At 36.0% G+C, this 20,071-nt stretch overlaps 1 protein-coding gene across 1 annotated transcript; it reads right to left on the bottom strand.

Annotated features, from left to right (window-relative positions):
- Window positions 1-3,376: 3,376 nt before the first annotated feature.
- On the bottom strand, window positions 3,377-19,917 carry LOC116623830 (zinc finger protein 568-like). Its single transcript, XM_032391318.1, has 4 exons — window positions 19,464-19,917; window positions 19,305-19,354; window positions 3,832-3,963; window positions 3,377-3,500 (listed from the first exon to the last, which is right to left on the bottom strand). The coding sequence occupies exons 1-4, from the start codon at window positions 19,493-19,495 to the stop codon at window positions 3,418-3,420; spliced, it is 297 nt and encodes a 98-aa protein (XP_032247209.1). The 5' UTR covers window positions 19,496-19,917; the 3' UTR covers window positions 3,377-3,417.
- Window positions 19,918-20,071: the final 154 nt, after the last annotated feature.

The following is a 20,071-nucleotide window of genomic DNA, read 5'->3' as shown; positions in this document are numbered from 1 at the left end:
GAGGTATAAGCTAGTCTGTAATGAAAATAAATCCTTTAATCATCAAATATATCTCACTATAAATAGATGATTCAATTTTTAAGGGATAATTAAAACAGAAGTTTTCTCCTGTCAGAAAGTATAGTATATATAGCGACAGAGAGCATACGATTTTATAAGTTGTAATTTGTCACAATTTATTTTCTTTATCATTTATTTCTTTATATATTTTATTGAGATTGACATATAACATTATGTAAATATAACGTGTACAACATGTTGATTTGATACATTTATATATTGCAATATGATCACCACTATAGCTTTAGCTAAAACCTCTACCTCTTTATATAATTATCATTTATTTTTGTGTCAAGGACATTTAAGATCTAGTCTCTGGAAATTTTGAAGTATATAACACAGTATAGTTGACTATAATCACTATGCTGTGCATTAGATCTCCAGAATTTATCCATCATCTAGTTTCAAAATTACCCTTTGACCAACATCTCTCCAACTTTATTGGCTAATTTTACATTAAATTTTGTTTTATTTTTCTTAAATACTTCCTCCAATATGGTATGAGATTCAGATCACCATAACCTAGATCTCCTCCTTAACAGTCATTCTATCTTCAAATAGTTATTGAAAGAAAAATGGATTTTTTGCAGTTAGTTTTTTGGGCAAGGAATCACACATGATTTACTACTTGTATTTGGTTTTAGATCTCTGCATCCTTTTTAAAACTATTGCCATTGAATACTCACAATTAACTATATCTATTTAAACTCTACAAAATAAATTTTGACAGAAACATATTTGAAACATACACACACACACACACACACACACGCATATCTGAAACCCACCACCCAAATCAAGATTCAGATAACACCAAAATATCCTTCAGTTCTCTACTAGCCTATCTTTCCCACTGCTCCGATCCTTAGGCAACCACTGATCTGCATTTTGTCACAATGGGTGAGTTTTCATTTTCTAGAATTTTCCAAAAATGTGAGGATATGTATTCTTCCAATTGGCTTAACTCAGCATAATTGTTTTGATATTTCCCCATTTTGTTGTGGTATCAGTAGTGCATTCCTTGTTATTGCTGAGTTTCATGCCATTATGTAGTTATACCACAATTTGTTTATTCATTCACTTTTTGATTGGCATTTGGATTATTCCTGTGTTTGAGTTATTATGAGTACAACTGTTTGAACAAGTATTTATATGGACACATAATTTTATTTATCTTGAGTGAATCCTTAGGAATGGAATTGCTGTGAAATAATATTGGAGAATATTTAACTTTTTTGATAATTTCTCATTTTGAAATATTATGTTATTGATTTATAGCTTAATTATATTATGGTTTGAGAAACAACTTTGTGAAATTTATTTGTAGTGGGCAAAATTATAAGATGAACTTCAATAATCTAAATGCCATAATATTCTTCTGAGTGTAGAAGCATCTGTAAATATGATGGAACATCACTTTTATGTTTGGGTTATATCATATGCTATGGTTGATTTTAAAGAAACAAAAATTTTTCTCTGTGGACCTGACTTAATCAAGTGAGACCTTTGAAAGGACTAGGGTTTTCCAAAAGGAAAATATTTGAAGTGTAAGATATTTGACACTAGGAGCATTCTTTATTTCTGCCTTTGAAAATGGGAGTAGCCATTTGGTAAGAAACTGAGGACAGCTCCTAGGAACTAAGAGTGATCCCCAGCCAACATCAGCAAGAAAACTGGAACTTCAGTGCTACAAACAACAAGGAACAAAATTCAGCAGACGAATGGATAAAGAAGATGTGGTCAATATATACAATGGAATATTACTCAGCCATCAGAAAGGATGAATACCCAACTTTTACATCAACATGGATGGGACTGGAGGAGATTATGCTAAGTGAAATAAGTCAAGCAGAGAAAGTCAATCATCATATGGTTTCACTTATTTGTGGAACATAAGGAATAGCATGGAGGACATTAGAAGGAAGGGAAAAATGAAGGGGGAGGAATTGGAGGGAGAGATGAACCACGAGAGACTATGGACTCTGAGAAACAAACAGGGTTTTAGAGGGGAGGGGGGAGGGGGGATTGGTTAGCCCAGTGATGGGTATTAAGGAGGGCACATACTGCATGGAGCACTGGGTGTTATACGAAAACAATTCATCGTGGAACACCACATCAAAAACTAATGATGTACTGTATGGTGACTAACATAACATAATAAAATTTAAAAAAATATTCGTCTTTTTTTAAAAAAAAGATTTATTTGTCAGAGAGAGAGCACACAAGCAGGGGGAGTGGCAGGCAAAGGGAAAAGCATCCTCCACGCTGAGCAAGAAGCCCGATGCAGGACTTGATCCCAGGACCCTGGGATCATGATCTGAGCCAAAAGCAGACATTCAACCACCTGAGCCACCCAAGCATCCCTATTCCTCTTTTTAAAAACTGTAATCGTTGTTGCCTAGGGTTTAAAACATGCATTTTAAGTATTTTGAATCTGTCATCAAATAATATTATACTGCTTCATGTAATTTATGTTATTCATATTAGGATTTTATATTTACAATTATTCCTTTTTTCCATTGTGCTAGTGTTGTCTTACAGTTTGCTTTTACATATGTTAAAACATCAAATATGTTGTCACTGTTATTGCTTTAAGTAGCATTTTAGAGTAATTAAAAATAAGAAAATTTTATCTACATTCACTCCATTTCTGATGGTCTTCATCTTTTTGTATAGAGAAAAGTTTCTGAGCTATATCATATTCCTCTGCCTGAAGAATTATTAAGCATTTATAGTAGATTAGGTTTCCTGGCAATAAATTCCTCAGTGTTTGTCTGAGACTGTCTTTATTTTTTCCTTTGGAAGATATATTCAATAGATAAAGATATAGAAATCTGGATTGACTTTTTTTCTTTCTTTAAACACTATCATTTCATTGTCTTCTTGCTTACCTGGTTTCAGCTGAGAAGTCTGTTGTAATTATTATGCTAGTTCCTTGGTAGAAAATTGTACTCACTTCCCATTTCCACTCTCTGATGCCTTCAAGACTTCTGATTTTAGATTTCATAAGTTTGAATATGAGATACATTTTTAAAATTTTTTGTGGTATTTTTCTTTCTGTTTGGTGTACTCTGAGCTTCTTCCAGAGTGAGGGGGAGTAAAGTCAAAGAGAGGAAGAGATGGGTAAGAGAAAAGAGGCAAGGATCTTGATAAAAGGAAACGTAAACTTTTAAGTTAAGGAAGAACACATCTTTCCCTGAGAAATATTAAAATGAAACCAATACAATAGAGGGATAAAGAATAAGGGAAAATATAGAGGCCTTTGAGATAAATTACTCATCCAATATTTAAAGAAATGCCTTCTTTATTCACCAGTTGCAAGATTTCATGCCCTCTATTCTCACCTAGAAAACTGCCTCACAGGGGTGCTTTCCTCATCATCCATGTCTCCTCTTCTAGATCCAGTCGAGAGATAACATTGTCTTCGAAGGGCTGACATCCTACTCATGAGGAAATAAAGATATAATAAATATTTGAAAATTCAATCCCAGCCACTTAACATTTAGGCTCTCTGAAAAATCTTATCAATCCACTTCACAACATATGAGAAGGATTCAGAGAGAGTCGGGATAGAGAATCTCCTCATATCAACTCTTAAAAAATAAAGACAATTTATCTGCAGTAAATTATATTACAAATATACTATGTCTTGTGGGCTTTGAGACTAAAGTCCAGCCGAGCGAAACACCCTGAAAACTCATGTCTTCTAATAACTAAGGAAATAAAGACCCTTCAATAGGAGGCCCAGTGACAAAAGAAAGTTGTCCTTACCAACTGAGACCAGACTCTTATTGTTCTCCAACATCACTTCTCTATACAGATTTCTCTGTGGAGGGTTCATTTTAGCTGGCTTCACTCTTCCTTGGTAAAGTCCACAACAACATCTTTGGATGTCACTGGATCCTAAAATACAAGCACATTCATACTCTATTAGCTATCTAAAAGTGTTCATAAGATAAAGGGTGAAGATGATGGTCACAGTAAACATGGAGGAGATGTATAGGAAGTATTTTGACAGTGCTCAGACCTTGGATTTATCCAACACATAAGTTGTGAAGTGGAAATCCCAACTCTTTATAAATTCACTCATTGCACTAATGTTCTTCATGTCTTTTTTTGTTTGTTTGTTTTTTGAGAGAGAGAGAGAGGTGGGGCAGAGGGGCAGAGGAAGATGGAGAGAGAGAGAATCTCAAGCAGGCTCCACGCCCAACATGGATCCCAACATGGGGCTTGATCCCATGATCCTGAGATCATGACCTAAGCTGAAATCAAAAGTCAGACACTTAACTCACTGAACCACCCAGGTGCCCCATGTTGTTCTTGTCTTTTTTTTTTTTTTTAAAGATTTTATTTATTTATTTGACAGAGAGAGACACAGCGAGAGAGGGAACACAAGCAGGGGGAGTGGGAGAGGGAGAAGCAGGCCTCCCGCTGAGCAGGGAGCCCGATGCGGGGCTCGATCCCAGGACTCTGGGATCATGACCTGAGCCAAAGGCAGACGCTTAATGACTGAGCCACCCAGGCGCCCCTGTTCTTCTTGTCTTAAAGGAAAAACTGTCTTTCCTTTCAACCTCCAATCCTATCTTCTAGAGTTTTCTCCTCTGATATTCTCTAGGCATTTTTTTTTTCTCATAATTATTCCCATTTTGGGGGTCAGTCTTCAAAGAATCTTTCTTTGAAAATTCTTCTTCAGCTTATAAATGAAAATGTCCAAATCTGTCTCTTCCTAAATGGTTTTCATTTTGTTGTTAGAAAAAGAAAACAGAGTCCCTGGAAAACAATTTGGGAATATAATTACATGAACAATACTGATGGGCCATGATTTAATAGGCACCATAAGAAAATGGATATGTGGATAAAGAGTGAGTAGGGAGTTTGAGGGGGAGAAATCATGGAAATGTGCCATCAAGAGCAGAAGCCCTTATACACTATTCTTCAGAAGCAGGGAGGCCTGCCAGGGATTTGCCAATTTTTGAGGCAAAATATGGAGTTGGGAGAATGAGGCATAGTCCCCAGAAGTCTTTTTTCCCAGGTTGAGAGGGGAGGAGCAGACCTCAGGCCTCTAACCAAGAGTTCAAGGTTGTCCTGGGAAGATTTTCCCCATTCCCATGCCAGGGCACCAGCTATTAAAAATATTAGAATTGAAGAAAGCTCTAAAAATAATCATAGTTAATACAGATAAGGAAGAGATCTACACAATAGAATTAACTGGCATCCCTGAAATAGAGAATTCAATAAATGGAATAGAAACAAAATTAGAAATGTAATATAGGAACATTTCCTTTAGCTGAAGGACAAATGGTATCTGCTTAACAAAAGCATATTCCATTAGATAGACTCCATAAAAGAATGGAAAGGACAGAGGAACAAATTGGTGATCCTAAAAAGAGAAATTACCTACGCTGAACAACAGAGAGAAACCTGACTGAAAAAAAAAAAAAAAAAAAAAACAGAGCTCTAAGGACTTTTGTACCATATTCTGGGACATAAACCAAACCTCAATGAATGCAAAATAAAAGGTAAAAAAATTCAAGTATAAAATAAATAAATCACAATGATGATAAGTACACTAGAGAATACAGTCAATGATATTGTAATAACGTATGGTGACAAATGGTAATTACATTTATAATGGTGAGCACTGGGTGATGTAAATAATCGTAGAATCATTAGGCAGTGCACCTGAAAACTAATATCATATTGTATGTCAACTATATTTTGATAAATTAAAAAAATAATTAAAGTTATAGAGTGTGTTTTCTAACTGCAATAGAATCAATCTAGAAATCAATAAAAGATAAAAGGAATAAAAGGAAAAAGATAACAGGAAAATTTACAAACACTTGGAAACCAAACAACTTCCTTGTAAATAATCCATGGGTCAAAGAGAAAGTATCATGGGAAATTTAATAAACAAAAACAAAAACAAACAAACTAAATAGAAGTGAATAAAAATAAGAATACAACACATGAAAATGTGTGGGATAAACTAAACCAGGACAGAAAGAAAAAATTTACAGTACTAAATGCTTAGAGAAAAAAGATGGAGTCTGAAGTCAAAAATCTAAGCTTCACTGGAAAAATGTCTATTCATGTCTTTGCCAATATTTTAATTAGACTATTCATTTGTTGGGTATTAAGTTTTATAAGTTCCTTTTATATTATGGATACTAACCCCTTATCAGATATGTCATTTACAAGACATACAGATGGCTAATGGACACATGAAAAGATGCTCAACATTATTCATCATCAGGGAAATACAAATCAAAATTACAAGGAGATATCACCTCACACTTGTCAGAATGGCTCAAATCAACAAAAGAAATAACAGCTGTTGGCAAGGATGTGGAGGAAGGGGAACCCTCTTGTACTGTTGGCGGGAATGCAAACTGGTGCACTCATTCTGGAAAACAGTATGGAGTTTCCTCAAAAAGTTTAAAATAGAATTATGCTACAATTCAGCAATTGCACTACTAGGTATACCCAAAGAATACAAAATTATAGATTCAAAGAGACACATGCACCCTGATGTTTATAGCAGCATCATCAATAATAGCCAAATTATGGAAATAGCCCAAATGTCCATTGGCTGATGAATGGTATATATACTCAGCTGTCAAAAAGAATGAAATCTTGCCATCTGCAACAATGTGGATGGAGATAGAGAGTATTAAGCAAAGTGAAGTAAGTCAGTCAGAGAAAGACAAATACCATATAATTTCACTCATATGTGGAATTTAAGAAACAAGACAAATGAGCATGGGGAGAAAAGAGGCAACCAAGAAACAGACTCTTTTTTAATTTTTTTTATTATTATGTTATGTTAATCACCATACATTGCATCATTAGTTTTTGATGTAGTGTTCCATGATTCATTGTTTGCATATAACACCCAGTGCTCCATGCAGAACGTGCCCTCTTTAATACCCATCACGGGGCTAACCAAACCCCCACCTTCCTCCCCTCTAGAACCCTCAGATTGTTTCTCAGAGTCCATAGTCTCTCATGGTTCATCTCCCCCTTCGATTTCCCCCCTTCATTTTTCCCTTCCTGCTATCTTTTTTTTTTTTTAACATATAATGTATTATTTGTTTCAGAGGTACAGGTCTGTGATTTAACAGTCTTACATAATTCACACCACTCACCATAGCACATACCTCCCCAATGTCTATCACCCAGCCACCCCATCCCTCCCCCCCCCCCCCCACTCCAGGAATCCACAGTTTGTTTCCTGAGATTAAGAATTCCTCATATCAGTGAGATATTATGATACATGTCTTTCTCTGATTGACTTATTTCGCAGAGCATAATATCCTCCAGTTCCATCCACGTCATTGCAAATGGCAAGATCTCATTTCTTTTGATGGCTGCATAATATTCCATTGTATATATATACCACCTCTTCTTTATCCATTCATCTGTTGATGGACACCTTGGCTCTTTCCACAGTTTGGCTATTGTGGACATTGCTGCTATAAACATCGGGGTGCATATACCCCTTCAGATCCCTACATTTGTATCTTTGGGGTAAATACCCAGTAGAGCAATTGCTGGATTGTATGGTAGCTCTATTTTCAACTTTTTGAGGAACCTCCATACTGTTTTCCAGATTGGCTGCACCAGCTTGCATTCCCACCAAGAGTGTAGCAGGGTTCCCCTTTCTCCACATCCCTGCCAACATCTGTCATTTCCTGACTTGTTAATTTTAGCCATTCTGACTGGTGTGAGGTGGTATCTCATTGAGGTTTTGATTTGGATTTCCCTGATGTCGAGTGATGTTGAGCACTTTTTCATGTGTCTTTTGGCCATTTGGATGTCTTCTTTGGAAAAATGTCTGTTCATGTCTTCTGCCCATTTCTTGATTGGATCATTTGTTCTTTGGGTGTTGAGTTTGATCAGTTCTTTATACATTTTGGATACTAGCCCTTTATCTGATATGTCATTTGCAAATACCTTCTCCCATTCTGTCGTTTGTCTTTTTTTTTTTTTTTATTGTTTCCTTTGCTGGGCAAAAGCTTTTTATCTTGATGAAGTCCCAATCAATAGTTCATTTTTGCTCTTGCTTCCCTTGCCTTTGGCGATGTTTCTAGGAAGAAGTTACTGTGGCTGAGGTCAAAGAGGTTGCTGCCTGTGTTCTCCTTTAGGATTTTGATGGACTCCTGTCTCACATTGAGGTCTTTCAACCATCTGGAGTCTATTTTTGTGTGTGGTGTAAGGAAATGGTCCAGTTTCATTCTTCTGCATGTGGCTGTCCAATTTCCCCGACACCATTTGTTGAAGAGACTGTCTTTTTTCCATTGGACATTCTTTCCTGCTTTGTCAAAGATGAGTTGACCATAGAGTTGAGGGTCCATTTCTGGGCTCCCTATTCTGTTCCATTGATCTATGTGCCTGTTTTTGTGCCAGTACCATACTGTCTTGATGATGACAGCTTTGTAATAGAGCTGGAAGTCCAGAATTGTAATGCCACCAGCTTTGGTTTTCTTTTTCAACATTCCTCTGGTTATTCGGGGTCTTTTCTAGTTCCATATAAATTTTAGGATTATTTGTTCCATTTCTTTTAAAAAAGTGGATGGTATTTTGATGGGGATTGAATTGGATGTGTAGATTGCTCTAGGTAGCATTGACATCTTCACAATATTTGCTCTTCCAATCCATGAGCATGGAACATTTTTCCATTTCTTTGTGTCTTCCTCAATTTCTTTCCTGAGTATTTTATAGTTTTCTGAGTACAGATTCTTTGCCTCTTTGGTTAGATTTATTCCTAGGTATCTTATGGTTTTGGGTGCAATTGTAGATGGGATCAACTCCTTCATTTCTCTTTCTTCTGTCTTGTTGTTGGTGTATAGGAATGCCACTGATTTCTGTGCATTGATTTTATATCCTGCCACTTGACTGAATTCCTGTATGAGTTCTAGCAGTTTTGGGGTGGAGTCTTTTGGGTTTTCCACATAAAGTATCATATCATCTGCAAAGAGTGAGAGTTTGACTTCTTCTTTGCTGATTCAGATGCCTTTTATTTCTTTTGTTGTCTGATTGCTGTGGCTAGGACTTCTAGTACTATGTTGAATAGCAGTGGTGATAGTGGACATCCCTGCCGTGTTCCTGACCTTAGGGGGAAAGCTCTCAGTTTTTCCCCATTGAGAATGATATTCGCTGTAGGTTTTTCATAGATGGCTTTACGATATTGAGGTATATACCCTCTATCCCTATACTCTGAAGAGTTTTGATCAAGAAAGGATGCTGTACTTTGTCAAATGCTTTTTCTGCATCTATTGAGAGGATCATATGATTCTTGTTCTTTCTTTTATTAATGTATTGTATCACATTGATTGATTTGCGGATGTTGAACCAACCTTGCAGCCCAGGGATAAATCCCACTTGGTTGTGGTGAATAATCCTTTTAATGTACTGTTGGATCCTATTGGCTAGTATTTCGGTGAGAATTTTTGCATCCATGTTCATCAAGGATATTGGTCTGTAATTCTCCTTTTTGATGGGGTCTTTGTCTGGTTTGGGGATCAAGGAAATGGTGGCCTCATAAAATGAGTTTGGAAGTTTTCCTTCCATTTCTATTTTTTGGAACAGTTTCTGAAGAATAGGTATTAATTCTTCTTGAAATGTTTGGTAGAATTCCCCTGGGAAGCCAACTGGCCCTGGGCTTTTGTTTGTTGGGAGATTTTTGATGACTGCTTCAATTTCCTTAGTGGTTATAGGTCTGTTCAGGTGTTCTATTTCTTCCTGGTTCAGTTTTGATAGTTGATACATCTCTAGGAATCCATCCTTTTCTTCCAGATTATCTAATTTGCTGGCATATAGTTGCTCATAATATGTTCTTATAATTGTATTTCTTTGGTGTTGGTTGTGATCTCCTCTCTTTCATTCATGATTTTGTTGATTTGGGTCATTTCTCTTTTCTTTTTGATAAGTCTGGCCAGGGGTTTATCAATCCTGTTAATTCTTTCACCCTCTCCCACTCCCCTGCTTGTGTTCCCTCTCTCGCTGTGTCTCTGTCAAATAAATAAATAAAATATATTTTTTAAAAAATCCTGTTAATTTTTTCAAAGAACCAGCTCCTAGTTTTGTTGATCCATTCTACTGTTCTTTTGGTTTCTATTTCATTGATTTCTGCTCTGATCTTTATTATTTCTTTTCTCCTATTGGGTTTAGGCTTTATTTGCCATTCTTTCTCCAGCTCCTTTAGGTGTAGGGTTAGGTTGTGTATTTGAGACCTTTCTTGTTTCTTGAGAAAAGCTTGTATTGCTATCTACTTTCCTCTTATGACTGCCTTTGCTGCATCCCAAAGATTTTGAACAGCAAGAAACAGATTCTTAACCAGAGGGAAGAAACTGATGGTTACCAGAAGGGAGGTGGCTGGGGGTATGTGTTATATAGGTGATTGGAGTAAAGAGTGCACTTGTTGTGATGAGTACCAGGTGTTGTATTTAAGTGTTCAATTACTATATTGTACATCTGAAACTAATATCCCACTGTATGTTAACTAACTGGAATTCAAATAAACTTAAAAAAAATCTAAGCTTCACATTGAGAAACTAAAAAGAAGAGCAAAATAGACCAAAAGGAAGCAGAAAATATTAAACATAAAAGCAGAAATCAATGAAATTGAAAACAGAAACATAATAGAGAAAAATCAACAAAACGAAAAGCTGGTTCTCTGAAAAAGTCAATAAATTTACAAAACTTTAATATGACTAACACAGATTTAAAAAGAAAAGACACAAATCACCAATATCAGGAATACACCAGGGGATGTTATCATAGACCCCGAAGATATAAAAATAATACAAAGGTAACATTATGAATAATTCTATAAAGATATAAATCTAACAACTAAAATGAAATGGACTAATTGATCAAAAACACAAGCTACCAAAATTCATCTATTGTGAAATAGACAAGTTGAATTGCACTATTGAAATAATTTTTAAGAAAATTGAGTTAATAATTTAAAAACTCCTGAAAAATAAATGCCCAGACCCAGATGAATATACTGTCAAATTCCACAAACTGCTTAAAGAATTAACACCAATTCCACAAATTGTCTTGCAGGGAACAGAAAGAGATTGCTTCCCAGTTTATTTTATGAGGCCAGTAATCCCGATACCAAAATCAGATGAAGACAGTACCAAAAAGAAATCTACAGACAAGTATCACTCTATATTATAGATGCAAATTCTTTGCAAAATATAAGCAAGTAGAATTCAAGAATATATTTAAAAAATGGCGCTTGATCAAGTTGGATTTCTTTCACAGATACAAAGCTGGTTCAATAATCAAAAATCAATGTAATCTACCACATCAACATATCAAAAAGAAATATCATATGACCATACTCAAACAGAAGAAGCATTTTACAAAATTGGACATCTATTCATGATATAAATTTAGAAAATTAGGAATGGAGGGGAGTTTTCACAATTTGATAAAGAACATCTACCTCCAAGCCTATAAGGTAACAAATATTTAATGGTAAGTGTTCCCTCTAAGATCAGGGAAAAAAAAGATGTCTATTTCTTGCCACCATTATTCTATATGATACTGGAATTTCTAGAACGTATAAGTCAAGTAGAAAAAAAAAGATATACATAAAAGATGAAAATTGTCCTTATATGGAAATGACATGATAGACTATAGAGAAAATCTCAAGAGGTCCTCAAAATAATTCGACTAATCAGTGCACCTAGCAATAATCAATAATACAAAATAAATATATAAAAATCAATTGTATTTCTATGTATTTGCAACAAAAACATGGAAAATGAACACCATCAAGAAGGTGAACAGAAAAACCTACAAAATGGGATAAAATATTTCAAATTATATATATGATAAGGGACCTGTATCCATAGCATATTTTAAAAGACTCTATAGGGTGCCTGGGTGGCTCAGTAGGTTTAGCAACTGACTTCAGCTCAGGTCATGATCCCAGGGTCCTGTGATCAAGTCCTGCATCAGGCTCCCTGCTCAGCGGGGAGTCTGCTTCTCCTTCTCCCTCTGCCCCTCACTCCTGCTAATGAGCTCTCTCTCTCTCAAATAAATAAATAAAATCTTTTAAAAAATAAAAATAAATTAATAAAAAGACTTGTATAACTCAACAATAAAAGACAAATGATGAGCACTGGGTGTTATACAAAAATAATGAATTGCTGAACACTACATAAAAAACTAATGATTTATTATATATTGGCTAATTGAACATAATAATAAAAAAGACAGGAAGTAAAGCCAACAAGAAAAGAAAGAAAATTGGGCAATTTGAATAGACTTTATCCAAAGAAAATACACAAATGACCAATATGACAATTAAAAGACACTCAACATCATTAGTCATAAGGAAGTGTAAATCAAAACCACAATGAGATACCACTTTACACTTAATAAGATGGCCATAATAAAAAAGATGGGCAATATCAAGCATTGGTAAGGATGTAGAGAAGTTGGAACCCTCATAGATTTTGGGTGGGAATGTAAAATGGTGCAGCTGATTTGCAAAACAGTAATTCTTCAAAAAGTTAGCCATAAAGTTACCACATAGCAATTACATTCCTAGGTATATAGCCAAGAGAAATGAAAACGTTATGTCCACACAGAAACTTGTACATGAATGTTCATAGCGGCATTATTCATAATAGCCAAAAAGTAGAAACAACCCAAATGTCCATTAACTGATGAATGGATAAACAAAATTTGATATGACCATCTGACAGAATATTGATTGGTAATAAAGAAATAAAGTACTGACACGTGCTACAACAAAGATGAACCTTGAAAACATTATGCTAAGTGGAAAAAAAGGCAATTTTGGCTCTTCTTTTCTAATCTGGATTCCTTTTATTTCTTTTTTGTGCATATTATACTGCCTAAAGACTCAGATTTGAATTATTCTAAATAAAGTGATCTGCCACCAAACATAACTGGCTCAAAAAAGCAATAGATAAAGGAAGATAATATTATGCAGAATAAAATTTTCCACATTTTTATATAAAGTAACCAGAATTCAACTAAAAATTTCAATACATATGAAAAAAACAACCAAAAAAAAAAAAAAAAAAACCCAAGAGAGAGGAAAAAAAAGTTAAAAAGAGAACCATAGGAAATCCAGATAAGAGAATAATCAAAAATATGTGCTAAGGGGCACCTGGGTGGCTCAGTCCATTAAGCGTCTGCCTTTGGCTCAGGTCATGATTCCAGCATCCTGCTCAGCGGGTAGCCTGCTTCTCTCTCTCCCTCTGCCCCTTGCCCCCGCTCGTGCTCTCTATCTCTCTCCCTCTGCACTCTCTCTCTCAAATAAATAAAATCTTTTTAAAAAAATAGTTGTTAAAATAACAAGTAGGGGCAAAGATTGTAAGATTAAAATTTTTAGTATAGAAAAGAAATAAAATGGAAGTTCTAAAGTGATGAAACAGAATAATTGCAACTAAGAACAGATGGGTTATTGGAATTTTTCAAAGTGCTGGAACAAACAATCCTAAAATTTGTATGGAATCAGAAAGACCCCGAATCGCCAAGGAGATGTTGAAAAAGAAAAACAAAGCTGGGGGCAACACGTTGCCCGATTTCAAGCTATATTACAAAGCTGTGATCACCAAGACAGCATGGTACTGGCACAAAAACAGACATACAGACCAATGGAACAGAATAGAGAACCCAGATATGGACCCTCAACTCTATGGTCAAATAATCTTTGACAAAGCAGGAAAAAACATGCAATGGAAAAAAGACAGTCTCGGGGCGCCTGGGTGGCTCAGATGGTTAAGCGTCTGCCTTCGGCTCAGGTCATGATTCCGGGGTCCTGGGATCGAGCCCCACATCGGGCTCCTGGCTCAGCGGGGAGCCTGCTTCTCCTTCTCCCTCTGCCTCTCTCCCTGCTCATGCTCTCTCTCTCTGTATCTCTGTGTCTCAAATGAATAAATAAAATCTTAAAAAAAAAAAAAGACAGTCTCTTCAATAAATGGTGCTGGGAAAATTGGACAGCCACATGCAGAAGAATGAAACTCGACCATTCTCTAACACCATTCACAAAGATAAACTCAAAGTGGATGAAAGCCCTCAATGTGAGACAGGAATCCATCAAAATCCTAGAGGAGAACATAGGCGGTAACCTCTTTGATATCGGCCACAGCAACTTCTTTGAAGATACATCTCCAAAAGCTAGTGAAACAAAAGCAAAAATGAACTTTTGGGACTTCATCAAGATAAAAATCTTCTGCACAGCAAAGGAAACAGTCAACAAAACAAAGAGGCAACCCACAGAATGGGAGAAGATATTTGCAAATGACACTACAGATAAAGGGCTGGTATCCAAAATCTATAAAGAACTTCTCAAACTCAACACCCAAAAAACAAATAATCGAGTCAAAAAGTGGGCAGAAGAGATGAACAGACACTTCTCTGAGGAGGACATACAAATGGCTAACAGACACATGAAAAAATGTTCATCATCATTAGCCATCAGGGAAATCCAAATCAAAACCACACTGAGATACCACCTTACACCAGTTAGAATGGCCAAAATGGACAGGGAAAGAAACAACAAATGTTGGAGAGGTTGTGGAGAAAGGGGAACCCTCTTACAAAGCTGTTGGTGGGAATGCAAGTTGGTACAGCCACTTTGGAAAACAGTGTGGAGGTGCCTCAAAAATTTAAAAATAGAGCTACCCTATGACCCAGCAATTGCACTCCTGGGTATTTACCCCAAAGACACAGATGTAGCGAAAAGAAGGGCCATATGCACCCCAATGTTCATAGCAGCAATGTCCGCAATAGCCAAACTGTGGAAAGAGCCAAGATGCCCTTCAACAGATGAATGGATAAAGAAGATATAGTCCATATATAGAATGGAATATTACCCAGCCATCAGAAAAGATGAATACCCAACTTTTACATCAACATGGATGGGACTGGAGGAGATTATGCTAAGTGAAATAAGTCAAGCAGAGAAAGTCAATTATCATATGGTTTCACTTATTTGTGGAACATAAGGAATAACATGGAGGACATTAGGAGAAGGAAGGGAAAAATGGGCGGGGGGAATTGGAGGGAGAGATGAACCATGAGAGACTATGGACCTGAGAAACAAACAGGGTTTTAGAGGGGAGGGGGGAGGGGGTTTGGTTAGTCTGGTGATGGGTATTAAGGAGGGCATGTACTGCATGGAGCACTGGGTGTTATACGAAAACAATGGATTGTGGATCACTACATCAGAAACTAATGCTGTATTGTATGGTGACTAACATAACATAATAAAATTAAAAAATAAAATAAAATAAAATAAAATGGCAAAAAAAAAAAAAGAACAGATGGGTTAAGCAGCAGACTGAACACAGATAAAGCAAGGAAAAAGTCAGTAGGAAATATTCCAATAAGCTCTGAAATGCAAAGAATATAAAAAATACATTAGGGTTCCTAGGTGGCTCAGTTGGTTAAGCATCGAACTCTATTTCAGCTCAGGTCATGGTCTCAGGGTTGTGAGATTGAGCACCCCCCCCACCTTGGGCTCTGCACTCCATGGGGAGTCTGCTTGAGATTCTTTCTCCCTCTACCTTCTGTCCCTCCCCCATCCCCTCTCTCTCAAATAAATAAATAAAATCTTTTAAAAATATAATAAAAACAAGATACATATGAAAAATGACGATTGAAGGTCTAAGGTGTAATCTGAATATTATAAAAGGAGAGAGAATGCAGCCACTGTAACACTTAAAAACATAAGAATTTTTCAGGGTGCCTGGGTGGCTCAGTCGTTAAGCGTCTGCCTTCGGCTCAGGGCATGATCCCAAGGTCCTGGGATCAAGCCCCACATCGGGCTCCCTGCTCTGCGGGAAGCCTACTTCTCCCTCTCCCATTCCCCCTACTTGTGTTCCCTCTCTCTCTGTGTCTCTGTCAAATAAATAAATAAAATTTAAAAAAAATAAGAATTTTCCAAAATAAGAATTTCCAAAACTGACAAAAAACATAAAGCCACACATTCAAGTAGTGTAAATTAAATATAAGCAAGATAAAACAAAACAAAACAAAGAAACAAAAACCAAAATGAAATAAAAAAACACATCAAGATACATCCCAGGAAAATTGCTGTAAACCAAGAGGGAAAATCTTAAAATGGAGCCCAAGAGGTGGAGGAAAGAGAATCTTAATATATTACCTTCAAATAGAGTAGCAAGAATACTGAATAACTGAGTGGCATGGAAATGATGCAAGCCAGGAGATAACTGAATGAGATCTTTTTAAATACTGAAAAGAAATAACTGCCTAGCTAGAAATTAATACCCAGTAAAAATATCCTGTACCACATACTTCTTGGTAACTAAGCACCCAAAGCTTAGTGGTATAGAACAATAATGAGGTGGCTGTCACTCAAGTCTCTGCTAGGTAGAAATCATCTCAAGAACTTCTTCACTCACATGTCTGGTGCTGAGAAGACTCAAAAGTTGGGACTTCTCCAATATTACTTTCTATGTGATCGCTCCACAGTGTGGTCTTGTGATCTTGTTAGACTTCTTACTTAATGGTCAGGGCTTTAAAGGCACATGTTCCAAAATGAAAAGAGCCAGGTGGAAGCTTTATCACCTTTTTATGACCTAGCCTCAGAAGTAACACAGCATCACTCCCACCACATCCTATTCATTAGAAGTGAACCATTATGCAAATTCCCAAGAGAGGGCATTAGATTCAATCTTTCAATTGGAGAAGTTTCAAAGAATTTGTGGGCATTTTTAGACTAATCATGTCCCTTGAAAATGAAGACAAAATAAATATCATTTTGAAACAACCAAAAATTAAGAGTATTAATTATCTGTGTATCCAAATGGAAATACTAACTGGTGTTAATTTAGGTCAAAGTAAAATCATCTCAGCTGAAAGTATGAAAATGAAGAAAGAAATGAATATCAACAAAATGGTAAATATTTAGCTAAATTTAAATAACTATTCATTCTATAATGATATCTCATGGCGTTAAAATCTACATAGAAATACACAACAAAAAACAGTCCAATAGCTGATAGTAAGGAGGAGGAGGAGGTGGCTAATCAAGTTATATTGCTCTGAGGTTCTTGTAGTTTCAAGAAACTTCTTTGAGTGTCAAGTTTTATTTGATTTATGAAATCTAGGATGCAGGCTGTAATCCATAGAGGAATCGCTCTCCCTCTGTCTCCCTCTCTCTCTCTCTCTCTTTCTCTCTCTCATACACACTATTGCATATATATATTTTTATTACATATATTAGTAATATAAACTAAAAACCTACGAAAAGGATAAATATTTAAAGAAATTTGCTTACTCAAAGAAAGAGAGCAAAAGAGAGGAAAAAATTGACAAAGTGGGACAAATATATAAAGCTGAATCTAATGAGATTGATGACCTACAGGGGTGATTCAGATGAGGAAGTGAAAAAGGAAACGGAATAATAACTCTTCCTTTCAGTACAGTTCAGAACTGTAGAACCATGTTAATGTTCCATGCCAGAAAAAAAAAAAAAAAAAATCAACAAGGATGGGAGAAATTTTCTAAAATGGAATTGTATGAGTTTGTAAGGTCTACCATCATAAAATACCACAGATTGGTTGGCTTAAATAACAGAAATTTATTTTCTCACAGTTTTGGAGGCTAGAAGTCCATGATCAAGTTGTTGGCAGGTTTGGCTTCTTCTGATGCCTTTTTCCTAGCTTACAAATGGCTGCCTTCTCTCTGTGTCCTTACATGGTCTTTCCTCTGACTGCACCCAGCCCTGTTGTCTCTTTGTGTGTCCAAATTTATAGGAATACTGTTCAAATTAGAGTAGGGCCCATCCTAACAGCCTCATTTTAACTTAATGATCTCTTTAAAGGCATGATCTCCAAATACAGTCACGTTTTGAGGTACTGGGGGTTAGGGTCTCAATATATAAATTGGGGGACAGCACAAAATCTAATCCATTACAGGAATACAAAGAAAATGAAATGAACATAACTATTTCAAATGAATAACATATCCACACCAAAAGGGTCGAAAAAGAACTTAACCCAAGTAATTTTTGAACCAGTATTTCGACTATATGTCCTCAGTCTTGAGATAATAAGAAATGTAATCAAATATTGAACTGTAGTTGGTAGGTTTGTTTTTCATGTGTATGGGCTCAAAAAAAAAAAAAAAACCCTACTTTCTGTGTATTCTAGGATTGAGCAAATGAGTGAATATATTTATGATAATGAGACCAGGATTCTCATTTTGGAGAAGGGAATTACAAAGAGCGCAAGGAAAAATACATGAATGAATTCTATGGTGTTGGACTGGTATTGGTATGAATTAATGGTTTTAATATATAGATATAGATATGTGTAGATATGTATGTAGATATATGTATACATGTGCATGCACATTTGTATATAGGTTTGTCCACTGGGAGGGCCTATAAGAAATAACATCATACTAGCAATGAGCACACCTAACACCCACATTTGTTTTCTACAACACCATTTTCCCTTAAAGCAACCAAAACTCCTTGGAGAATTGGCTGATTCCAAGACAGAGACAAGGAAAGAATAAGATGATTCTAAAAGTATCTTGTTGTGATTAAAAAAAAAAAAAAAGAAAACACACTCAAAAACTGATAGGTATATGTCAAAAGGAAACAGCAGCTGGTTTGAATGGACTTTCACAGAAAAAAATTTGGATAATTTCAGCATCAAAAACAATACTGATAGTAACAGATTATAAACTATTGGACAAATATCTATGAGTTCCTCCTGATATAAATAAATGAACAGATGAAGTAGAAGGAAAAGCTCCTCCTTATAGAAAAACAATAATAAATGTAGAAAGAATAATACAGTTATAAAACCAGTTGGCAAACATCATAGTAATAACTGGTTTACAAAGGAATCATAAATGAATGTTGTATGTATTGGATGACATTCTGATAAACAAGAGATTTACATAACCTTAAAATATTTTCCCATAAAATAATTATTAATTAGAACACCTTATGACCACTAACACTTCTCTTATTATCTCTGAGAGATTTACGTCAGCCTCAAAATGGAAATCATCATCATCATCATCCATTTCTACTTTTTGCAGTTCCTCTAAGACATAAATACAGGAATTGTTAAAATGTCTAAAAGAACCTGACAATATTAGGTGTTCACTAAATGCTAACATATTTTATCTTTTCTAAAAAGGAGCAAAGATCAGCAACTCTGAGTGATTAGGGAACATTTCAGAAGGAATAAAGAGTAACTCACCTGTAACTGGGTCATGGTCTCCTTTTCTGGATAAAGTGTCGAGAACACAGCTGGTAAAAACGAAAGTAGCCATGAGCGACCATACTAGCCCATATCAGCCAGTATGGCTTCAGGAGTGAAGTGAACCATTTACTCCACTGAGACCATTAGACCCCTTACCTGATCAATTGTTTTTCTAATTTGCCCACCATTAAAGGTCTTTTGTTCCCTTCCCATCCTAGACTCTGTCACCTCCTGACTCAAGCTTCTGGATTATACTTTCTCCATTGTCTCCCTCTTTCCTTCCTCTTTATGGTTGTCACCTCCTCCCAAGACATCTTTTTTCCTGGGCCAAAAGTTGAGGAAGAGTGTAGGCTCAGGAATTCCAAAGTCTTTTCTCTTTTCAAACTCTCTAGGTTCTTTCTTTGATTTGTTGCAAGAGGTCTCAGATCAGAAGTGTTTCCTCTCAGAAAGTATTCTTGCTGCTTAGGGTGCTTCTTCTTCTTCCACTCTATAATTTTAATTTTCTCTTCGCGCAGGGCTGTGCATGCAAAAACATTATGTTGTGGGGACTGGTATTTATTTATTCAGGACCAAAATTAACACTATTCACTTGCCGAATGATTAACACTTATTCTACAAAATAAAGGGTCATAATTCTGGTGAATTTCAGACTCCGAAACTAATCGTTTGGCCTCATCCACTGAGGATTGGGCAAAGGGCCTTGGCAGGAGGATCCTAGCAGGCTCCGCTCACTGCCAGACTCAACCTACAGAAAGGCCGGGTAC

The sequence above is a fragment of the Phoca vitulina genome, unplaced genomic scaffold (genome assembly GCF_004348235.1).
Source record: "Phoca vitulina isolate PV1807 unplaced genomic scaffold, GSC_HSeal_1.0 scaffold61, whole genome shotgun sequence".
Taxonomy (NCBI): Eukaryota; Metazoa; Chordata; class Mammalia; order Carnivora; family Phocidae; genus Phoca; species Phoca vitulina.
Note: the sequence above shows the minus strand (reverse complement) of the source record. Positions and strands in the feature narration are given on the sequence as shown.